Source organism: Rattus rattus, chromosome 3 (assembly GCF_011064425.1).
Source record: "Rattus rattus isolate New Zealand chromosome 3, Rrattus_CSIRO_v1, whole genome shotgun sequence".
In the NCBI taxonomy this organism is placed as follows: Eukaryota; Metazoa; Chordata; class Mammalia; order Rodentia; family Muridae; genus Rattus; species Rattus rattus.
In genome coordinates, this window is record NC_046156.1 from 70,251,534 (window position 1) to 70,271,515 (window position 19,982).

At 41.2% G+C, this 19,982-nt stretch overlaps 1 protein-coding gene across 1 annotated transcript in view; it reads right to left on the reverse strand.

The window, feature by feature from the left end:
* The window catches only part of Dchs2 (dachsous cadherin-related 2), a 204,819-nt gene that overhangs the window by 54,629 nt on the left and 130,208 nt on the right, over window positions 1-19,982 (reverse strand). Inside the window, exons 4-9 of the mRNA XM_032898182.1 lie at window positions 13,930-14,166; window positions 12,042-13,052; window positions 9,331-9,518; window positions 8,020-8,119; window positions 2,919-3,073; window positions 957-1,800 (exon numbers count right to left, since the gene is read on the reverse strand). Coding sequence (XP_032754073.1) covers window positions 957-1,800; window positions 2,919-3,073; window positions 8,020-8,119; window positions 9,331-9,518; window positions 12,042-13,052; window positions 13,930-14,166 — 2,535 coding nt within the window. The remainder of the gene's footprint in view (window positions 1-956; window positions 1,801-2,918; window positions 3,074-8,019; window positions 8,120-9,330; window positions 9,519-12,041; window positions 13,053-13,929; window positions 14,167-19,982) is intronic.

The window sequence follows — 19,982 nt, forward strand, 5'->3', positions numbered from 1 at the left end:
AGAGAAATCAATCCTCTTGCACACTATTGGAAAACAGTATGGTAATTCCTCAAGAATATTTTCAAAATTAGCTAAAGGATCATAAAGTCCCATCTTTCCAGAAACGCTGCATCAGTTTTAAGATTCTTTTAATTATAATTAAATTATACATCCCAACAGCACTGCTTCTGGATATGTATGAAAGAGAATTGAAATCAGGGTCTCTGGGAGGTAAAGACAATGGCAAGTTCACTTCTGTACTGTTCACAACAGTCAAAGTTAGAAATAACTCAAAAGTCTATCAGCAGATGAGTGGAGATAGAAAATACATGCAAGCAACGGTCCTGAAAAGCCATGAGGGAACTTCGTTACGTGTGATGGCATGTCTAGACTTAGAAGGCATTGTGCTGACTGAAACAAGCTAGTCTTCAAAAGACAAACACAGGGGTTGGGGATTTAGCTCAGTGATAGAGCGCTTGCCTAGCTAGCGCAAGGCCCTGGGTTCGGTCCCCAGCTCCGGAAAAAAAAAAAAAAAGACAAACACAGCATGATTCCGTTTGCCTAAGCTATCTAAAATAATCACACTTATAGAACTATCAAGAGAAGCTGTGTTTGTCTGGATGTATAGAGGAGGAAATCAGAAAAAAAAATGGATTAGATCAAGTAAACAGTGTGACTTTTAGAGTTTACTCTATAGCCCGGAGTCCACAGTCAAGAACAGTAGAGTCAAGAAATAATAATGTTAGGAGTGTTGATCTCATGTTAAATTTTCTTTCTACAAAGCTGGGCATAGTGGCTACACCTGCACTCCTATTACTCAGAAAGCAGAGGCAGGCAGACGAGCACTTCAGTGTCATCCCCAGCTACATTGTGACTTTAAAGTCATCCTGAGATGCATGAGACCTCGTCTCAAACAAAGCATAACAAAATATTGAGCAAAATAAAATAACACGGAAGTGGCATCTGGAGCACTGTACCTGATGAACTGTCTAGCACGAAGACCATGTCCTCATTTCCTGAGAGGATGCTGTATGCTACGTCTCCATTCTTCTCTACATCTGGATCCTGGGCCCTTATGCGATGCACCACAGAACCCACTTCAGCATCCTCTCTCACATAGGTGATGGGGTAGGATACAAAGGTGGGGCTGTGGTCATTCACATCCAAAATCACCACTTCTGCTACCAGGGACCTCCATCGGCGATCTGTCACATTCACAGCCTGATCAGATGCAGTTATGGTTAAAATGCAAGTTGGAACATTCTCTCTGTCCAGGGGAGATGCAGTGACCAATGCACCAGAGGAGGGGTGGATGAGAAATGGGCTCGTTCCAATGTAGCTAGATTCTGCAAAGTACTGTACCCTGCTGTTCAGGAAACTGCCATCGCCATCTTTGGCATTGAAGACATACACCAGAGTCCCTACAGGGACATTCTCCTCTATGCTTATCACAATGAACTCATCCTGGAAGGATGGGGAATGCTCATTTTGGTCTTCCACATCAATGCTAAGGAAGACGGTGCTGTTCCAGGCAGGGCTCTGGCTGTGATCTTTAGAAATCACCCTGATAAGATAATGAGATGTCATTTCGTAGTCCAGTTCCTTAGTTAGGAATAGATCTCCTGTCAAGTTGTCAATTTCAAAGTGGTCATCCTTGTCCTCGGCAACAACACTGAAGTGAGACTTTCCACTATGGTCCTGTTGAAAGGGATCAGGTGACTTCGTCAGGCTCATGATTTTTGCAGGCTTCGTGTTTTCTGGGATAACTAAGTGTCGGATATTCTGAGACATGAAATTCCTCCCTTTGGAGAGTGGTATCACCTAAAATGAGAACAAAAAAAAATTGTTGTTATGGAGTATTGTAAAACTAGCTTCAAGTATCGCTATTAAAAGCAGAGGCAAACAGTTAAAAATCAATATGTATTATGACTGAATGTTAGAAGCTGATTTCCACTTGTGTTTTACAAATGTGTTAATTGTTGAGAAAACACCCTTTATTAGAATTCTAAAATGTATCAAAAACAAAATTTGCTCTACACAGGAGAGAAGAAGAGAAGTAGAGTACACTTTTTAACTTGCTGTGGTACACGAATGCCTGTTTTGTAAGGCCATGGTTCTTCTGGAATGTACATGGTAATTCTTCAACATGAATGTTGGACAGCTATTTCTCCAAATTATCCCAAGTCCTGGAGATCAACCTAGCTACAGTGAGACCTTTGGGCACTGAAGTAGTGAGTCCATGTTAAGACAAAAACCTAAAGGCACAGCCATATTAATTTTTCTTGTAACCAACATTTTAATTATGAAAGATGTATTTTCAAAACAGTAGTCTTAGGGAAGCAAATTCTTTGTTATTATTCACACACACGCTTATATTTATACTGTAAATATTTGTTTGGCATTTCTTAGCATCATATGATTAACAGAGAGGCCAGCCAATACACAGTCAACTTAATTTTGACTGGCTAGAGGCAGTTTTCTCCCATGACAAAGATATTCCATGACTTGGTGTCCTTCTTGCTGTTGTTATGGTTTGGTTAATGTGAAGCTTTGCACTGTGGATCTCAAATAATTGTTATATGCTTTAAACTTTTTCAAAAGCCCATGTGACTTATCCAGTAGCCATTCATTTACATACAAGGTCCTCCTTACCAACACACTGCAATCAGAAATAAGTAGGAAAAAAGTCTCCTTCTGTACATCACACCAACACCCACACATATGTCCACATAGTGAAGGAAGGCTTGCCAATAACAATACACAACTGGTTCAAAAGTTATTTAGATTTAACTTTCCCAAACAATATCAAGAAGGTTAGCATTGTGTGCAGCATACTCTTGAAAGGATCCACATGCTGGGAATGTCTTCATGATATTCACTTGCTTAAAAATCAAAAGGCATTCTCAATGTTCTTCTACCTTTTACATTGAGAACATTACCTGAATATTAATAATTGCCTGTCCTTGAAGTGGGGGCACCCCATGGTCACTGGCGATGACTGTCATCCTGTAGGAAGGTCTGTAGTCATGGGAAAGTATGGTGGTTGTTCTTATTTCGCCGTTGTTTGCATCAATCTTAAAGTGAGCAGGGTAATCTATACACACAAATGAAGAAACCAATATTAATCCAAAAAAGCAGAAGATGGAGGTGAATTCAGTTAATGTGTTCATATTTCAGAGCATGTATTTACTTTAAATTTCTTGGGAGTTTGAGGAGCTGTAGAATTTTAGTTAGGTTTTAATTCCTTGAGGGTCTTTGAGGTGCTGTTTACCCTACTCACACACTTTACAGTGTACTGATACACACATGTGTCGATGCACAGTTAATATCAATTTAATTTTTATATGCAGCTTAAACATAGACAGGACACATTATTTTAGTTTATACACATAAATTTTAAAAAGTAGGTAGCGAGGTGTGGTGGTACATGCCTATAATCCAGTGGATAGATCCTGCCTGGCCATCCCGAGCTTTGTAATGTGACCATCTACACATTTCTAGCATCCATATGCAGTTTGCCTTTAAGATTTGTTTGTTGAGACTGGATCAGGAATGGCCTAAATTTGGTTGTTACATCTTCAATGTCCAGCTTAATTCTTTCCTAACTCCTTTCTCTTCTTCTTAAATACTTATGTTTCCTTGAAGTGCTTCAGATCAGGAGGTAGATCTGGAGAACTGATCCAATTTGGGTAGAATTTTTGGAGAGAGTGCTTTACAGAAGAGTGTGTTTCCCTTCAGAGTCAAATAGCTGGCTGTCCTTTGGTCTTGATGTTGGTCCTGCTGGCTCAAAGCCTAGATCTGTGGGGTCCAACATGTAGATGTAGGTAGCTCAAAATTCTTTCCCTTTTTTTTATTAACAAGAATATTTCAATAAAAGGACATTTATTTCCAAATACTGTGTGTGTGCATGTGTGCTTGTGCTTGTGTGTGTGTGTTTATGCCAAGTCCACAAGAGGACTTGAAACCCATTAATCCAGAACAACAAGCAGCTGTGAGCTGATTGATGCAGATGCTAGGAATTGAACTTGGGTCCCCTGGAAGAGCAACAAGATCTTTGTAACCACTGAGCTGTCTCTGTAGCTACCAACTATTTTTTGTAGACTGGAAAAACATCTCAGTGTAGGAGAGGGTTTCAGCATATCACCATTGTTTTCTTTACTGATACTCAAATTATCTCATCACTGAATAATGGGATCCTTTCATAATCCGTCCCTGGGTTTATTCAGAGTCCCAGTAGTCTGTAGCAATTCCTTTTTGTTGTATGCTCGGTACTGCAGACGTTTTTTACAGATTTACTGTTTAAGATCTGAAATCTGTCATTTCTCCATGCATTTCTGGTTCCCTTTGGTGAAAATAGTTCTGAGAGACCACAATCTGCATGGGAGGGAGTTCTCACTCTTTCTGGGTTATTTGTGATTTCTAGGCCTTTTCAGTAGATGGTGAGTAGATAGATAAACACACCAAAATATATCAGAGGATCATATAAATACAAGTGATTTAAGTTCATTCTCCCAGTGTCCCTAGTTAAATCACAGACTATAATTTTCAATGAAATCTGACTATTACAGACAACAGGAAAACCTCAGACAAAGCCCAAGCACACAAAGCCATTCTCTGTTTCCACAGCCATCGAACCAGCTCGGTCCACTTACTCTTCAGGGCTGTAAATAGAAAAGGACTTCTGCCTGTGGAGAAATTAGAGTGTGAAGCCAGCAGCCCTGAAACACATGAGTTGTGATTTCTATTTTCATTTGCTCATTTCTGTCTCACAGGGATCCTGTGGAGTGCTCTGGTGAATGATAAAAATCCACGTTGCTATGACATTTTTTATCCTGCTACATTATTATATTCTAATGTAGTCGACTTTACTTAGTAATGAGATAAGGTGAAAACGGATGATACACATTATATGCTTCGACTGCATGGCTCCCAGCGTCCTCCTGGAAGCTAATTTAAAAGTCAGGGGACCAGCAAATGAGCTCAGTGGATCAAGGCGCTCACTGCATAGGCTTGAGCCGAGTTCCAGTCCTGGAACCCACGTAGACTTGAAAAGAAAGAACTGAGTGCACACATAAAAACAACATGCCTGACACTCAGACGTGCATGCTGAACATCTGTGTCAGTTTTTAGATGGAATGATTTTCAGTGTTTTATGAATGGCGGGTCTGAAAGACGAACAAACAAAGGAGTGGGTGTTCACTTCTAGATCTTGTGCTCCAACTTTGTCCTGTGGAGAGTCACCTTCCTACCTGGCACGGGTGCTCTATTCTCTACTCAATGAACCGTAGACATGTGAAGTATGGCTTTTCTAGCTTTCAGGTAAAGGTCTTATGTCAGGGTCAAAGCACTGCCCTACCCCGTGTGCGTGTGTGCGTGTGTATGTGTGTGTGCGTGTGTGTGTGTGATTATGTATGTGTAAGTATGAGTGTGTATGTATGTGTTTGTGTGTCAGTGTGCATGTAAATGATGTATGTGCATGTGCATGTGTGTGCATGAGTATATGTGTGAATGTGTGACTTGTGAGTATGTACATCTGTGAGGATGTGTGACTTTGAGTGTGCACTTCTGTGACTGCATATGTATTTGTGCATGTGTAAGTGGAGGGTGAGCTTGTGTGTGTGTGTGTGTGTGTGTGTGTGTGTGTGTGTGTGTTTTCACATCAATTGTTTTTCATGGGTATTTCATGTTCTTCGACTACTCTCAAAATTAGAGAAAAGTCATGCAAAGACCTCAAGCACGTAACTAACCATAGCAAGGACCACAGGAAGATATTCCGCCCCAGTGTGCCAGAAGAAGAAAGATCTGCAATGTTTGCATGTGAAGAAATCATAGCGCCTCCTTGTGGACAACAGGGAACATGACAGGAAAACTTGCTTCCTTACCAAGCAGATGATGACCCTTCTGACAAAGTCCTAGCCCCAGTAAGGATGGAGACAGACCCTAGGACACTACTGAAGTAGAGTTCTTATCTCTGAAGTGAGTTGACTTCAAATAAATGCCACAATGTGCCCAGGGTGATGCATTTGAAGCTGTAGGTAGAAGATTTTCATGGTCACGTCTTGCTCAAAGAGAGTGTGAGTGTGTGAACCAAAGTTCGAACAAGTATTCTGCCCCTTCTCGTTCTGTGCACACATGAGCTGCTCCAGGACAGCAAGCAGAAGTGCTGCTTCCAGGACCTAGTACAAGTACCCTGCAAGGTTGGTACACCGTTCTTCAAAGTCGCTACACTCAGGAGACAATGCTTCAAACTGTCTGTGCCCTTGGCTGAAAATTGCTTACTAATATCCTTTGCTTGGCTTTTAAATCACTTTCTTTCTGATCTTTAGGAATTCTTAATGAAGCTGAATGCAGCTCTGTGTCATTACAAAGGTTGTAATCATTTTCCCCCAATCTATGACCTGAGACTTATAACAGGAAAACGTTATATATTATGAGGTTCTGAATTTTAATATAGTTTCACTCATCTACATCTTTAAACTTTTTGTTTGTTTAAAAGTCGCATATTCCCCTTAACATAAAATAATCAACCTCTTACACTTTCTTCTGTAAGAATTAAGACTTTTGACATTTAAATATGACATATTTTGTATAGTAAAAGGTAGATATGTAATTTTATTTTTCCATCTGGGTAACAAAATAGATCTGTGTAATGCATTGATGGTCCATCTGCTTTCTACATTTTATGTATGAAATCTACTTAGGTGAACTATCTTGTCAGCTGTTCTGTATTGTTAGTGCATCATACGGTGTCTTCATTTCAAAAGCTTTACGAATTGAAGTCTTATGGTGGTACATCTTCCATTTGTCCTTTTGACACTGTTTTGACAATTCTTTTTTTTTTGAGCTCTTCTATTATGACTTTAGGACAAGACTGTCATATTTCAGCTAATACTGGCTGACATTTCAACTGAAAATAGACCAAGCCACTAAATAGACATTTAAATACCTTTTTCTTTTGGCCACTGGCTTTGCTAACATGAATAGCACACAAACAGCCTTTGACTTAATTTGCCTTCCACGTCTTTTATCAAAGCTTTACAAGTTTTTCATAAAGATCTAAAACGTATTCTGCTAGAATATCCCCTACATTCATTCACAAGTGTAGACCTTGATGTAAGGAGTTAAAGAGATCCCCTTGAAAAAAATCAGACAACAGTGCAAATATCAATCGCTCACTACCCACTGTTAAGGAAACATCTGGGCAAGCAATGGCCTTGAAACCCACACTCCTTTAGCTCTGCAGCAAATCCACCCAGTGCCTGAGATAATTCTGTGACTTCACTACAGCGACCGAGACCTTTGGAACAGCATCTCTGAAAGGTTAGTGAGCATCATGTGATGCCAGTGGTCCCTGGAAGTTTACAGACATATTAATTCCAGCTTCGGCTCTTATAGCTCTCGGTTTTCCCATGAAGAGAATCAATTCTGCTTCCGGCAAGGACAAGGTTGCCTCTAGATTTCCCAAGTTTGTGTCAAACAAGATAAAGCACAAGATGCCTTTTAAAACGGTCTCAAACACAGTGTCAAGTAAAGAAAAATACCGGAAGAAAAGAGAAGACTAGGCACTTTAAGAGAAAGTAAGGCTGTTCCAATGAAGTCACCATAAAGTGCTCTGTATGAGAGGTACGGCTTGTGGTATGACAGAGGTAGGCATGACTTATTTTCATCCTATCTTCATAGATACTCTCATGGGTGCTCCAGGACATAGCACATCCATTACCACTTCTTGTCTGTTAACTCCCTCTTTCCCATCAGTAAAAGTTGACTTGTGCTTGAGGTTCTCACAAGTCATGCATTTAAGATGGGTTGTTTGTATTTAGGGAATGGGGACACAGCTACTGGTTTCCACTAAAACCATTCTATTTTGTGTTCTTAAATACAAAGTGATTGCCACAGACGGCAATGGGGTTTTGTTTGCAATTTGGTTTGATATTGTAAGTAGTCTAGGGCATTCTGAGTGATCAAAGAGAAGGTATCTTCCTCAAAGGAGACAGAGGGTTTTTTTAAAGCCCATAATCCTCTACAGATATTGGCTTTTACCTGAAGAGATGGAGTACGTAAGTTCTGCACTGAGTCCTTCATCGAGATCCTTGGCAAAGATAGTCGTAACCAGCGTATTAACTGGCTGACCTTCCAAAGCCTGTCATGGAGACAAATAGCTTACAGATGAGTCGATGGAGCCTTAAAAGGTGCATTAATAGGTCCTTAAACAAAAGAACACATTGTACCAACCACCGACTAACAATTCTAAAATCTGCACACCCCTCAAATGTCTACCATTGGAAAGGAACATGGGTAGACATTCGCAAAAATAACCCACTTTATCTGTTAATTTTTTTTTTGTTCAGTTTGAGGCATTTGAACTGGAATGCTTGAACCAAATATGCAAATAAATTAATTACATTGAAATCAGACTAAATCGTTCTCTGTTTTTTGAAATTCTTAAAGAATTTAGCATTCTCTCAAACGTTTCTCAGGTTATTGTTTAGGGTACTTGCTCCAGTTCCAACTAACAGAAATATCTGCCTCTATCCCGGAAAATAGATCTCACAGTAAATAGGAATTTCCCAGGAGTGATCATGAAATCATGGGTGGAGCTCAAATGTCTTAGATATAAACCACAGGGAATTGTAGTGTTGTAATAAAAATCACAATAACACTGTTCCCTTTGCCAGAATTGTTCTTCAATTCTGGCTCTGGAAGATTGGTTTAAATTCCCTAACTTCCTCAACACCCTTCTGAGCTATTCACCACACACATTCCATCAGGCTGTAAACATCCAATCCCACTGCTTGGAAATCTGTCGGTGCTAAGCGTTTTTATACATACAATTCACCTATTTAATATATATTCACTTACCAAGTACATGAACCAGCATTGTAATTTATTATAGAAATAATAAACACACAAAATGTGGAAAGGAAACGATGGCGTCATGCGTGTGGGATTACCAGTCGGGCGTGTGCTTACAACCCCCACTGGTTCGTTTCAAGACTACACTCTGAGGCAGCGTCCGAATGACTGCACGTCAGGCACACCTAAGGCGCTCTGCTCCGGGATGCAGGCAAAGCAGCAGCAGTCCTCCCATGAGCCAGTGTGACTGACGCTGGGGTGACATCATGTCTGCATGTAATACGCAGGACTATACTCCCTTTAATCGAAGACTGCACGCGGCCAGCTTCTTTCTTGTTAAGCATCTTCCTAAGCACAAGTGCAAATCTATGTCATTGGGATACGTGCAATGACATACCATGACTGACTTGGTGAATTCACACCTTTGACCACAAGGTGGTGCTCAAAACCAATGACTCTGAAGGCATTAAGCACTCCCTGCAAAACTACTTCACAAACCTTGAAGTGAAATTCCTTTCCCGGGAGACACTGAGGGAAAAAGGGCCTGTTGTCATTGATGTCAGTAATTGTGACATAAACCAGCATGGTGGCATTCCGTGGTGGGGAGCCGTGATCTGTCACTAGGACAGTCATGTGATGATGGGCCTGGTGCTCACGATCCAATGCCGACCAATTGATCAGCTCACCTGGGAAGACAGCAAAACAAGACAGGCACCGTGCTAGAATACTGGCATGTGGTGACGAACACATCCAAAATAATCCACGGGAAGAGAAAGCTTTGACCCTCAAGACCATTCACGTACAAAGCCATTCTGCTCTGTGTGACCGTTGACAGAACTTGCTGCCGGCTCTGGTGGTGTGTGCCTATAGTCCCAGTAGCTGGAGAAGCAGAGGCAGTTGGATCATGACCTCGAAGCCATTCTGGGATAAATGACCAACCAAACTCTGCCTCAAAACAAAATGATCTCTGAGGTCGTTCTGGAAAATATCACTTGAAAACTTCTTTATCATTCTTTGTATTTCAAATTACCCACCATTAATTATTTGTATCCCCCCAAAAAATGAAACCTATGATTTGGAAGATTTATAATGCTTGCTTTTGCTGTGCCATAGAACACAGAAAGCACATAGCTGTGCATCCTAAGTTCTGGATTTGGTTTTCAGATCCACCTGCCAGTCTCCCACAGCTGACGTCCAGGCTGCTCTCTGAAGCAAGCACAAATGAACATTTTATGGTATTTTTGTAAGCTGTAGATTATTTGCCTTTGATATCATTACTTGGCGATAACATGAAAAGCATATTTCCTGAACAGCGACATGCCTTTTACCTATGTCACTGTTTCTTTTGCCTCACAAAACGTGTGTACAGCAAGAGGCAGGGACTTCCCAAGTGACTTCCCTGCCAATACTTTTCAAAACGTAGTTTGTAATTCTTTCTTGGAAATGTGCTACCTCTTAAGATCCCCTCACACCTTCAGCATGGAGAGTCAGTCTAAACTCCTAACTGCCTGTGCCCATTGCCAGGGGCCTGCAGAGGCCACACGTGGCTTTTCTTCCTGCCCAGCCTAGCACCGGCTTCCTTGCCAATTCACGAGACTGTTGCCACCAAAGTTCCTAGTCCCGAGCTATTTTCTCACATAATCCAAATGCAACGACCTTGGATCGACCTTGGAAACAGAAGACTAAAATGAAAGCGAAAGTCCAGGTCTGGTGAGAGTTGCTGAGTCAGTGAACTTAAGCGTAGTATTTACTGTAACATTAGCCTCATAAACCATATTTAAATGATGTTTATTATGATGGTGGTTTTAATAAATCATTCATGCAACAGCACTTTTAAAGTTCCTACCTGTAACTCTGAAAGCGCCAAATCTAAATTAGCAAATGAAGCTTTATTTCATGAAAATTATCCACAGGGTGGTTTTTCCTCGTCTCTGACTGCCTCTTTCTTTAACTACAGGTCTGTTTTCCAACTACTGGAACATATGTTGCTGCATTTTATATTAGCCACATTTTATGTTTAGGTATAATTTAATTTATTTTATTTAAATTTAATTTAATTTAACATAAATTATAAAGTAATTTATATTTTAATTTAAGGTGTCAATGATCAACATTTGATCCTCTTTTTCTTTACCAGAATGACGCATAAATATTTCTAGTGGTTTTGTGATCACAGTAAATTGCTTTCCAGTGTGACCTTGATGGAGTTTCACAAAATATATCTTGACTTTCTTGATATATCTATACAGGAAACAGAATAGTAGGTGCAAACAAACCATTTTGCCTTTGCCCTGAGCAGAGAGCATCAGGGCTCCCCAGACATAAGGCACTGGATTTATAAGAAGCGCAGGAGCACAAAAAGCAGGTTTCAGGATTGCACTGGAGAGATGGTTAATGGAAGAGTATATAGCAGACAGGGGTGAGGCCTCCTAAGAGAGGCCCCCCAAACAAGCCTTCCAATAGGACTAATGGGGGTTGGGGATTTAGCTCAGTGGTAGAGCGCCTGCCTAGCAAGCGCAAGGCCCTGGGTTCAGTCCCCAGCTCAAAAAAAAAAAAAAAAACCAAACAAACAAACAAACAAAAACTAATAGGACTAATGATGTACAATTCTGACCGTGCCTCTAGAGTGGTCTGAGGTGGCGAACACTCACAAATTGCTTACCGGTCAGGATACATTCTGAGATCATATCACTAACTAGTCTCATCGCTGTTCGAGCATCATGGAGTATACTCTCACAGCCCTAGCTGGTGAAGCCTCTGTGGCACAGCTCTGCCACACACTACTGCTCTTGGGCTATGAACTTGAGCATCCGGTCACTGTGCTGCACACAGAAGGCAACTGTAGCATAGAGGAAGTAGCCATGCTTCTAAACTGTCTAAACAGAGAGAGTAAAGACAGGGCAGAGGGGTGCTTGGCAATTGTCAACGCCATTATAATGACATGGTACCTTTGTCCTGAATGCAACCCATCTTTGACTAAAACATTGTGCAGCCTGGGCCTGCACTGGCGATGTATGATGGGGGCGGGGAAATCAGAATCAGGACAGGTGAGCCTGTTCTCAATGTCAACTTCATTTTAAAATCACAGCACTGCCGTAAAACACTGTTTGCCAAAACCCAAGTTTAAAATTCACTTGTGCTAAAGATTTGAGGGTGTTTTTTTTTTATTCTGATTTTTAAGAATACAGATGAATGCTGCAAACAGCTACCTGTGTTAGGGTTCATCTTGAAGAATTTTCCATCCGTCAAAAGGAAATAGGAGAGCTGTCCGTTCTTCCCAGAGTCAGCATCAATGGCTGTCATTTTGCCTATTACTCCTAGGGGGATAGGGCTCTCCTCGATGTTCAAAAACACTTTGTTTTTCAGGAAGGCCGGGGAGTGGTCGTTCTCATCCAAGACATGAACAATCACCAAAGCGCTCACATTCTGCAGCAGTCTGTCCCCTGGGATTTGGGCAAACACTCTAAACTTGTATGTCTGTGTAGATTCATAGTCTAGCTGTCGCCGTAGATAAATCCACCCAGTGTGAGGGTGGATTCGGAACACTGCGGAGTCCACACTGACAGCCAGGGAGTGTATGATCTTTGAGGCCGGGTGCCACGGAGACAGTGGGTACGCCTGCACCTGCAGGATTTGAGTCGACAGTGGGAGAGACTCACTAACTTCTACCTGATAGACCAAATTTTCAAAGGCTATGGCTGGGATTCGTTCTTGGCTTTCAATTACTACTGTGAGTACCAACTGGGATGCCTGAGGAGGAACACCTTGGTCCTTAGCCACGAGAGTCAGCCTGAAGTCTCCGTGGCTTCCCAGGCTCTCCCTGAGGTACAGCACCCCACGGCCTGAGTCCATGCTGAATTCGCTTGGTTGGGAATTTGCGATGCTATACCGGACCAGTCCGTTCAGCCCGCTGTCTCTATCCACCGCACGTGCAAGATACAAGGCCGTACCAGGCGCAGTGGTCGGGGAGATCCTAATCTCGTCTGAGGCTATGGGAAACTCTGGGCGGTTGTCATTGACGTCCATCACAGTTATGTTCACTTCCGTGCTGCTGCAGGCTGGGGAGCTGCCGAGCTGTGCCTGGACCGTGAGGACAACCATGGGCTGTGCTTCATGGTCCAGAGGCTTCAGGGTGCGGATAGTGCCCAGCCATCTGTGAATGGAGAACTTGCCTTCCAGATCGCCAGAGGAAATTCGATAAGTGATTGCTTCTGAGGAATCTGGAAAAGAAGAGAGCATACAAACATCATATGCTGAAGTAGTGTCATCTGAAAGCAGAGCGTGATCCACCCTGGAGAAGAACACTGTGACATCTCCACCCATTCATAAAGCCTGGCGAGGTACAGGGCTTACCCCTGCTTAGTGACCAAAGGGAACAGCCAGAGGACAATGGGAAAGTACACCATTGCTCTCTTCATCTTTCTTGCATTAAGTAAGAGAGAACCACATTAAAAAAATAATTTAGACTTCTTTTATGAGGAAGTCAAGTGAAATTTGTGTTAGTATTTTTTCTATGCTATCCACTTTCTGAATGACAGATACCCTCCACAGAGGTGGAAAGAGGAAGATGAGAAGGACAAGAAGGACCAGCTCTCAGAAAGGGAGTTTCCTTCCCAGACTTGTCTACTTGTGTGACATGGCAAGGGAACCAGGCAGGAATATCTGCTCAATTACTATTTAGACCAGCACAAAGCCTTACATCATTCAAACTGGTAGCAAAAAAGGAAATGCTTAAATAAGACACACTCTCTCTGTAGTAAAAGCGGGTTGTAGATAGGTTAGCTGAAAAGCTACACAAAGTGTGTAGGTGACAGTTATTAAAAATACATTTTAATTAAAATATTTAAAGTGGATACACTTTATATACCATAATTATTATGTACTACATCAAGCATTCTTTCAAAAAATACCCATTATTTTCTTATAAAGAAAAGGATCAGCAGAAACCACATTAAAATTACAATAAGGAGGCCAATGGGTATGTTTCCCCATTTATTTAGTATGGATTGAAGGAAATACTTAGGGTTTTATGGCCTAATGAAACAGGGAAATATACAGTCATGGATTTTGGGACAGTGTTAAAAACTCAGCACTTACTTAAGGACTCTCTTGCCTTCACTGTTCCAACGAGAGTGTCCTCTGGCACGTCTTCATAAACTGAGAAGGTGTACTTGGGCCTTTCAAACTCTGCAGGAGCCAGCGTGGTCTGCATGACGTGGATGGTGACATCAGCATTGGTGGCAGCTGTGAGCCCGCCGCCATCTCGAGCACAGACCATCAGAAAAAGAGTGGTGGCTTCCAAATGGCTGAGAGTTGATGTTAAGTAAATAATCCCTGGGTAGGAAAACAAAGAACCAACCAATTGTCAATACAGTGAGTACTAATGGTGGTACCTAGTCTAGAGAGTTTACTGTATGGTGTTTAATCTTATGTGTCCACTTGACTGGGTCTTTGGTTTCCTGATTTGATCATCCAGCATTCTGAGCATGTATCAAACAGTGTTTGGGGATGAGACGAACATTCAAAACCAAAGACAGAATACAATAGCTTTTTCTCTGGAATGTAGATGTGTTTTCTCCAATTAGTTGAAGGCCTGAATAGAACATAAGCACTGACATAGGAGCGTGCTGGCCCCTATAATTGCATGAGCCAATGCCTTGTAATCAATCTCTTCACATCCTACTGAGTGCTTCACCGGAGAATTTAAATTGACACGTCTCTTTTGCAACAAAGAAATTTGAGCATGCTTGCAAATGATATCCAGATTCTTCCAAGGAATAATTTCCTAGAGTTTAGGGGCATATCGCCTCATCAGAAGAATTTGTGCTGCCCTTTTTCTTACTATTGTATTGGCAGTGCCAAGCAATGAGAATAATGGGTTAGAGGTCTCACTATTCTCATGTAGAGTTAACACACTTATAGGGTGCTCACAATCTGCCCAGGTGTCAGGATCCTAAGAATCAGAAGTTCAAAGCCAGTCTCAGCTACTGTAATGGTTAGTTCTGTCAACTCTATACAACTTCAAATCATCAAGGAGGAGAGCCTTAGTGAGGAGTAGCTAGATCAGGCTGAACTATGGGCATGCCTTTGAAGAATGGTCTTAGCGGATGTGGAGAGACTCAGCCTGAAAGTGGGCAGCGCCATTCTCAGGTGTGGTGCCCTGAAATAGTAAGATTAGAGAGTGTTGGCTGAGCACCGACTGTGATTGCCTGCCAAAGTGCACAAAACTCATTCTAGGAATTTTTGCTATAAATACTTCCAATCTGGTTTTGGTATAGTTTGTAAAATAATAAACTATTATTGCTTCGTTATTCAAGTGTGGCACTGTCCAGAAGACTGTAGAACCATTGGGAAGTCGAGCTTAAGTGGACATTCTGTGGTGTCACAGTCTGAACCACTCTGACACCATTCCTTTCCCACCCTGATGTGTATGACCTCAAACCATGAACAAAATAATCCTCCTCCTTTCAACTGAGACCAGTCAAAAGGTTACAGAAAGAAGAAGATGCATTAGTAGGTATGGATTGCTACAACAGAAATATCACATCCCAGGAGGCTTGAACAATAGAAATTGATTTCTCATGGATCTAGAGGTTGAAAAGCTAAAGGTCAAGGCAACACAGACCCTCCCACCCTGGCAAGTGCTTTCTCGGCAAGTTTGCAGTTAGCTATCTTCTTATTACATCCTCACATGGCAGAAAAACTTGGATTTTGTCCCTTTTGTTCCATGAGAATGCTATCTTAGTTACTTTTTCATTTGAAATAAAATAGATAATTCAAGGTAGCATTGTGGCAGGGAAGGGACAGAAGGTGAATGAAGCAGTTGGTCACATGGCATGCACAAACAGAAAGAAGGAAACAACGTTGTACCCAGCTCATTCTATCCTTTCCAGAAACTTATGGGTCCCAACCACTTAGGCAAACCTCTCTCTCCAAAATATTTACATTATATTACGTTAAGATTCATAACAGTAGCAAAATTACAGTTATGGTGTAACTATAATGGTAATAGAAAAAATAGTTGTCACATAACTCCTAGGCACTCATTAAAGAGGCTCCCCATATCAAATCTTAATCATGGGTATTTTTAAACCTATCCCTCCTACTTGGGATATTTAACCACAGGGGATGTTTAACCATAGCACACTGCAGTTTATGTCACAAAACCAGACAGACAGGATGCCTTGACTCTTGGTGAAATTGTCTGGCCTGAGATTCGCAGGAGCCCCAGTCTTGTGAACTTGCTTCAGATGGCTTATGAGAGATATTTCTGTAATGGCCGCATGGCCTGCTTAGCTACTGTGGTATACCCAGAGCATGAGTTCACTCTCCCAGTTTTAAAATAGTCATCGTTCTCTTGCACTCAGCAACTGAAGGAAGTTCGTGATGCCTTCCTTTGAATCCCTGCCTTCAAATGCTATGACTGTTAGACAAAGGCTGTTAGTTTTCTGATTCTATATGCTAATTTTATGTGCTCAGCACTAGGCCTCCTTGGGAATGATTTTGATTAAATCTTAACAGAAACAGGCTCTCCCATAGACCTGGCATCTTAGACATTTTCCATATGGGGATCTGACTCACAGAAGCAAGGCAAGACATCCATTGTTTTGAGTTTATGGAATAATAAAAGACTATGGTGTCAGATTCTTAGACTCAGATACAACTGCCTTCAAATCCTTGTTCTGTCAAGTCAGAGTTGGCCTTGAACAGTTTCATAAACCTTCTGAATCTATTTGTGACCTACAAACAAACTGCGGAATGGCGCCACTGAGTGTGCAGATATGCTGAGAGGCCCAATTAAACAGCATCTGCAAACATGTGGCATATCACAAGCCTGAGGAACATGGGCTCCCTGCTACAACACTAGCACTCTTCCCTCCAAGAACTCTGGGGCTAAGTGAATAATTCCATGTAGGCCCAAAATATCATCACGTGTGGTGAGTAATTAATTTAAAACTTTATGCAGAAAGGGAAAGATGGGTCAATCAGAGGAATATCAATATTCTATAAAACCCTGTGGAAAAGAGCACATAAGAAATGACCTAAGACTAGAGCAGGGTCTCATCTGTCCTCAGAACCTTCCTACTAAGTCACAAAGATGATTTTGGAAGAGGCCATAATGGCCCTTCTCATTCCAGCATATCCCACTACCTCAATAAACTGGTGATTTTATGTAACCCAGTCTTAGCTGTGCATTTTCTCTTTGTCTTCCTCTACTGAATAGTTCTATTACCTATATTATTTATGGGTTTACACTGTGTGCATTAAAGTTAATATTTTAAAAGTACTTAAAAATCCTCTCTAACCTTATAAACATAGATATTAACATGAGCAGTTGACATGAGTGTGGGCCCACAGCTCCCACTTGGGGGGCCGCAATACCTGCCAGTGGACTAGGCTGAAAGACCAGAAACTCTATCTTTCAAGTGGTCACATGAAAGTGTCTGAAATTCAAGAGAACCAACTGCACGCATTTACTCCCTTCAACCTAAAGGAAAAGACAGACAAAAACTCTTCGAATACCTTGACCTGTGTAGTTGGTTCTGTTGCCTGAGGGAATCAAATGAAGAAGTCACAATTTTCAGCAATGGAAGAGCAAAGAATCCCATATTTTCTGAAGACCAGATGACTATAAAGGCAGCCGAATAGGTTGAAAGGTCTGCTCCCAAAACACATATCTCCTTGCAACCTCTGAAGTAGGCTTTTATAATATGGTCTCTGCATGAAACTGAAGGCTTTCAATAATGACTAAAGTTCTTCTAAGAAGAAATAAACCAAGAAGACTCAGATGTAAAAAAAAATTACCACATAAAGATGAAGACACATTTGGAGGTAGTGCTGCCAAGAGTCAAGAATTGCTGGCAGCCACCGAAAACTGTCCGGGAAATAAAACACTTAGTTCTCAGGCATCAAAGGCATCAAGCCCGTAGCACCTTTGTTTCAGATGTTTGGCCTCCAGAACTGAGAGTCAGTACCATGCTGTTATTCACAGTACTCTGTTACAGCAGCCCTGACTGAGCTAACTCAGAGAGAAAGCACCTGGCGGAGCATGGTCTTTGAAACCATAGAGTCTTGGCTGACAGGAATGGCTTGAATGATCTTATCCAGGTCACTTCTCTTCTGTGGATTACCTTCTAACTGGGCACACCACACAATACATTCAGACAAAATGATCAACACAGGCAGAATATGGATAAAAGTCAGTGATGCATAGAAAATGGCCAATCAACACTGTCAAATGATGAAATTAGCACAGATTTCATTTAAAGACCTTGACTGACTTTTGTGGTTCTAGAACTAGGCCATGCCTTGTGATTAAAATATTCTGAATGAGGCAAGCAGAGGAAGTTGATTTTATAGTGGGAAAGGGGCAGAAGAAAGAAAAAGTGACAGGTCATTTCAAAGCTATTTTTCTTGTAAAGATTAAAGCGAAAGGGAATTCCTTTTCTTGTTGGCTGAAATTGTCTGGTTTATGGATCAGCTCATGAACTCTCTCTTGACATTGTTCAGGGAGTCATCATGTGTGACGTCGTGTTGGTTTGGTCTGTGCATCCTCATGTAGAACCAATACCTGTGCAGCTTTTGCTTAATGACATTCATTATTATTAATAGACTAGAGCTCTATATTCTCATATCTTTAATAGCATACCATTTTCCTCCTCCTCACAGGGAGATTCTGACAAGGGGAACAAACTATTTTTGAAATATTTAAAAATAAGATTAAATATACATAATAAAGCCAAGCTTACATTATTGCTGTTCTTTTATGTCTATTTAGGGTTCGGCGGCTAGAGAAAATTATAGTCTTTAGAGAGAAACTCGTGTGTATGTTGGTGCGTGTGGCAGTTGTAACCAAAGGTTGACTCACACATGTGTCTCAGTGCTGCTATAATTACCGTCCAAACAATAAACAACAAGATAACTGACAGATGCTGCTTGAATAAGAAAACATAAGCCTGCTTTATCTGGGTGCTTTAGAGAGAACAAAATTAGACAATGTGTAAGTGATGACAGTGTATCTGTGGACTGCTGACAAATGAAATCTAACGTCTCCTTTTGCTGTCTCCTTGACCGTCTTTCTCAGATGGGCTCTGCCCATTGGAAGTTTTCCACTGTGGCAGGGTGTGCTGATGCCTGCTCCACATAACCATCTCACAGGAGACAGGCCACAACACTCTCTGAGCATCTAAGTCTCCATGGAAGTCTTCCATGGATGGATGGACGGACAGGCATCTACCTGCTGGAGTTGTGTGAGATATCAGTTATACTTGAAGCAGAGGCAAAGGCACTTCCAATTGCCTAAATATGAAATATCCAAATGCCCACGCATATTGTTAAGGACCCTATAGGTGTGTGCAGAAACAAAAGTGTTATTACTAATACACTAATATATTAACTCCTTGTTTTTCATATGGATTTTTAAGGCATAGCAAGGGCATGGTAACTTTTTAACAAAACTATTCATGGTCCAGAAATATGTTATCCTAGTTACTTTGGCTTTAATTACCTTAACAAAGAAGATTTGGTCAAATCCTATAATTTACTTCAAATACGTAACATCACAGATATTAGAAATAATTTGACAGGCTGGAGAGATGACTTAGATTGTGAGAGATAACTCACAGCCACCACTCCAGCTCCGGAGAATCCAACTTCCTCTTCTGGTGTCTACAGGACACTTTCACATATGTACACACACAGATACACAAACATACTCACATGGACACCTGCACACACATAGAGGATAGATAGACGATAGATAGATAGATAGATAGATAGATAGATAGATAGATAGATAGACAGACAGACAGATGGACAGGCAAGCATTTTTCACAAAAAGTAAACTACTTAGTTAGAAGAACTTGGAAGTTCTATTTGATTTTTTCAATCTCAATGTGAAATTATGCTACGAGCTCATCCCCTCTGTGGCTGATTGGAGTCCTAAGCATATGGTGCTCCCTGAACACACAAAAGCACAGGCATACAGTGACTTCAGCACGCACTCTAAAGAGCTCCTCTAAGTCAGCAATTTTTATCCTTTTAAGAAGTCAAGTTTTAAACCATGCAGTCAATATTTTCCATATCTGTATATGAGAAAATACAGAACTGTAATAAGAAAAAAATGAGATGCTATAATTTTGACTTTCAAA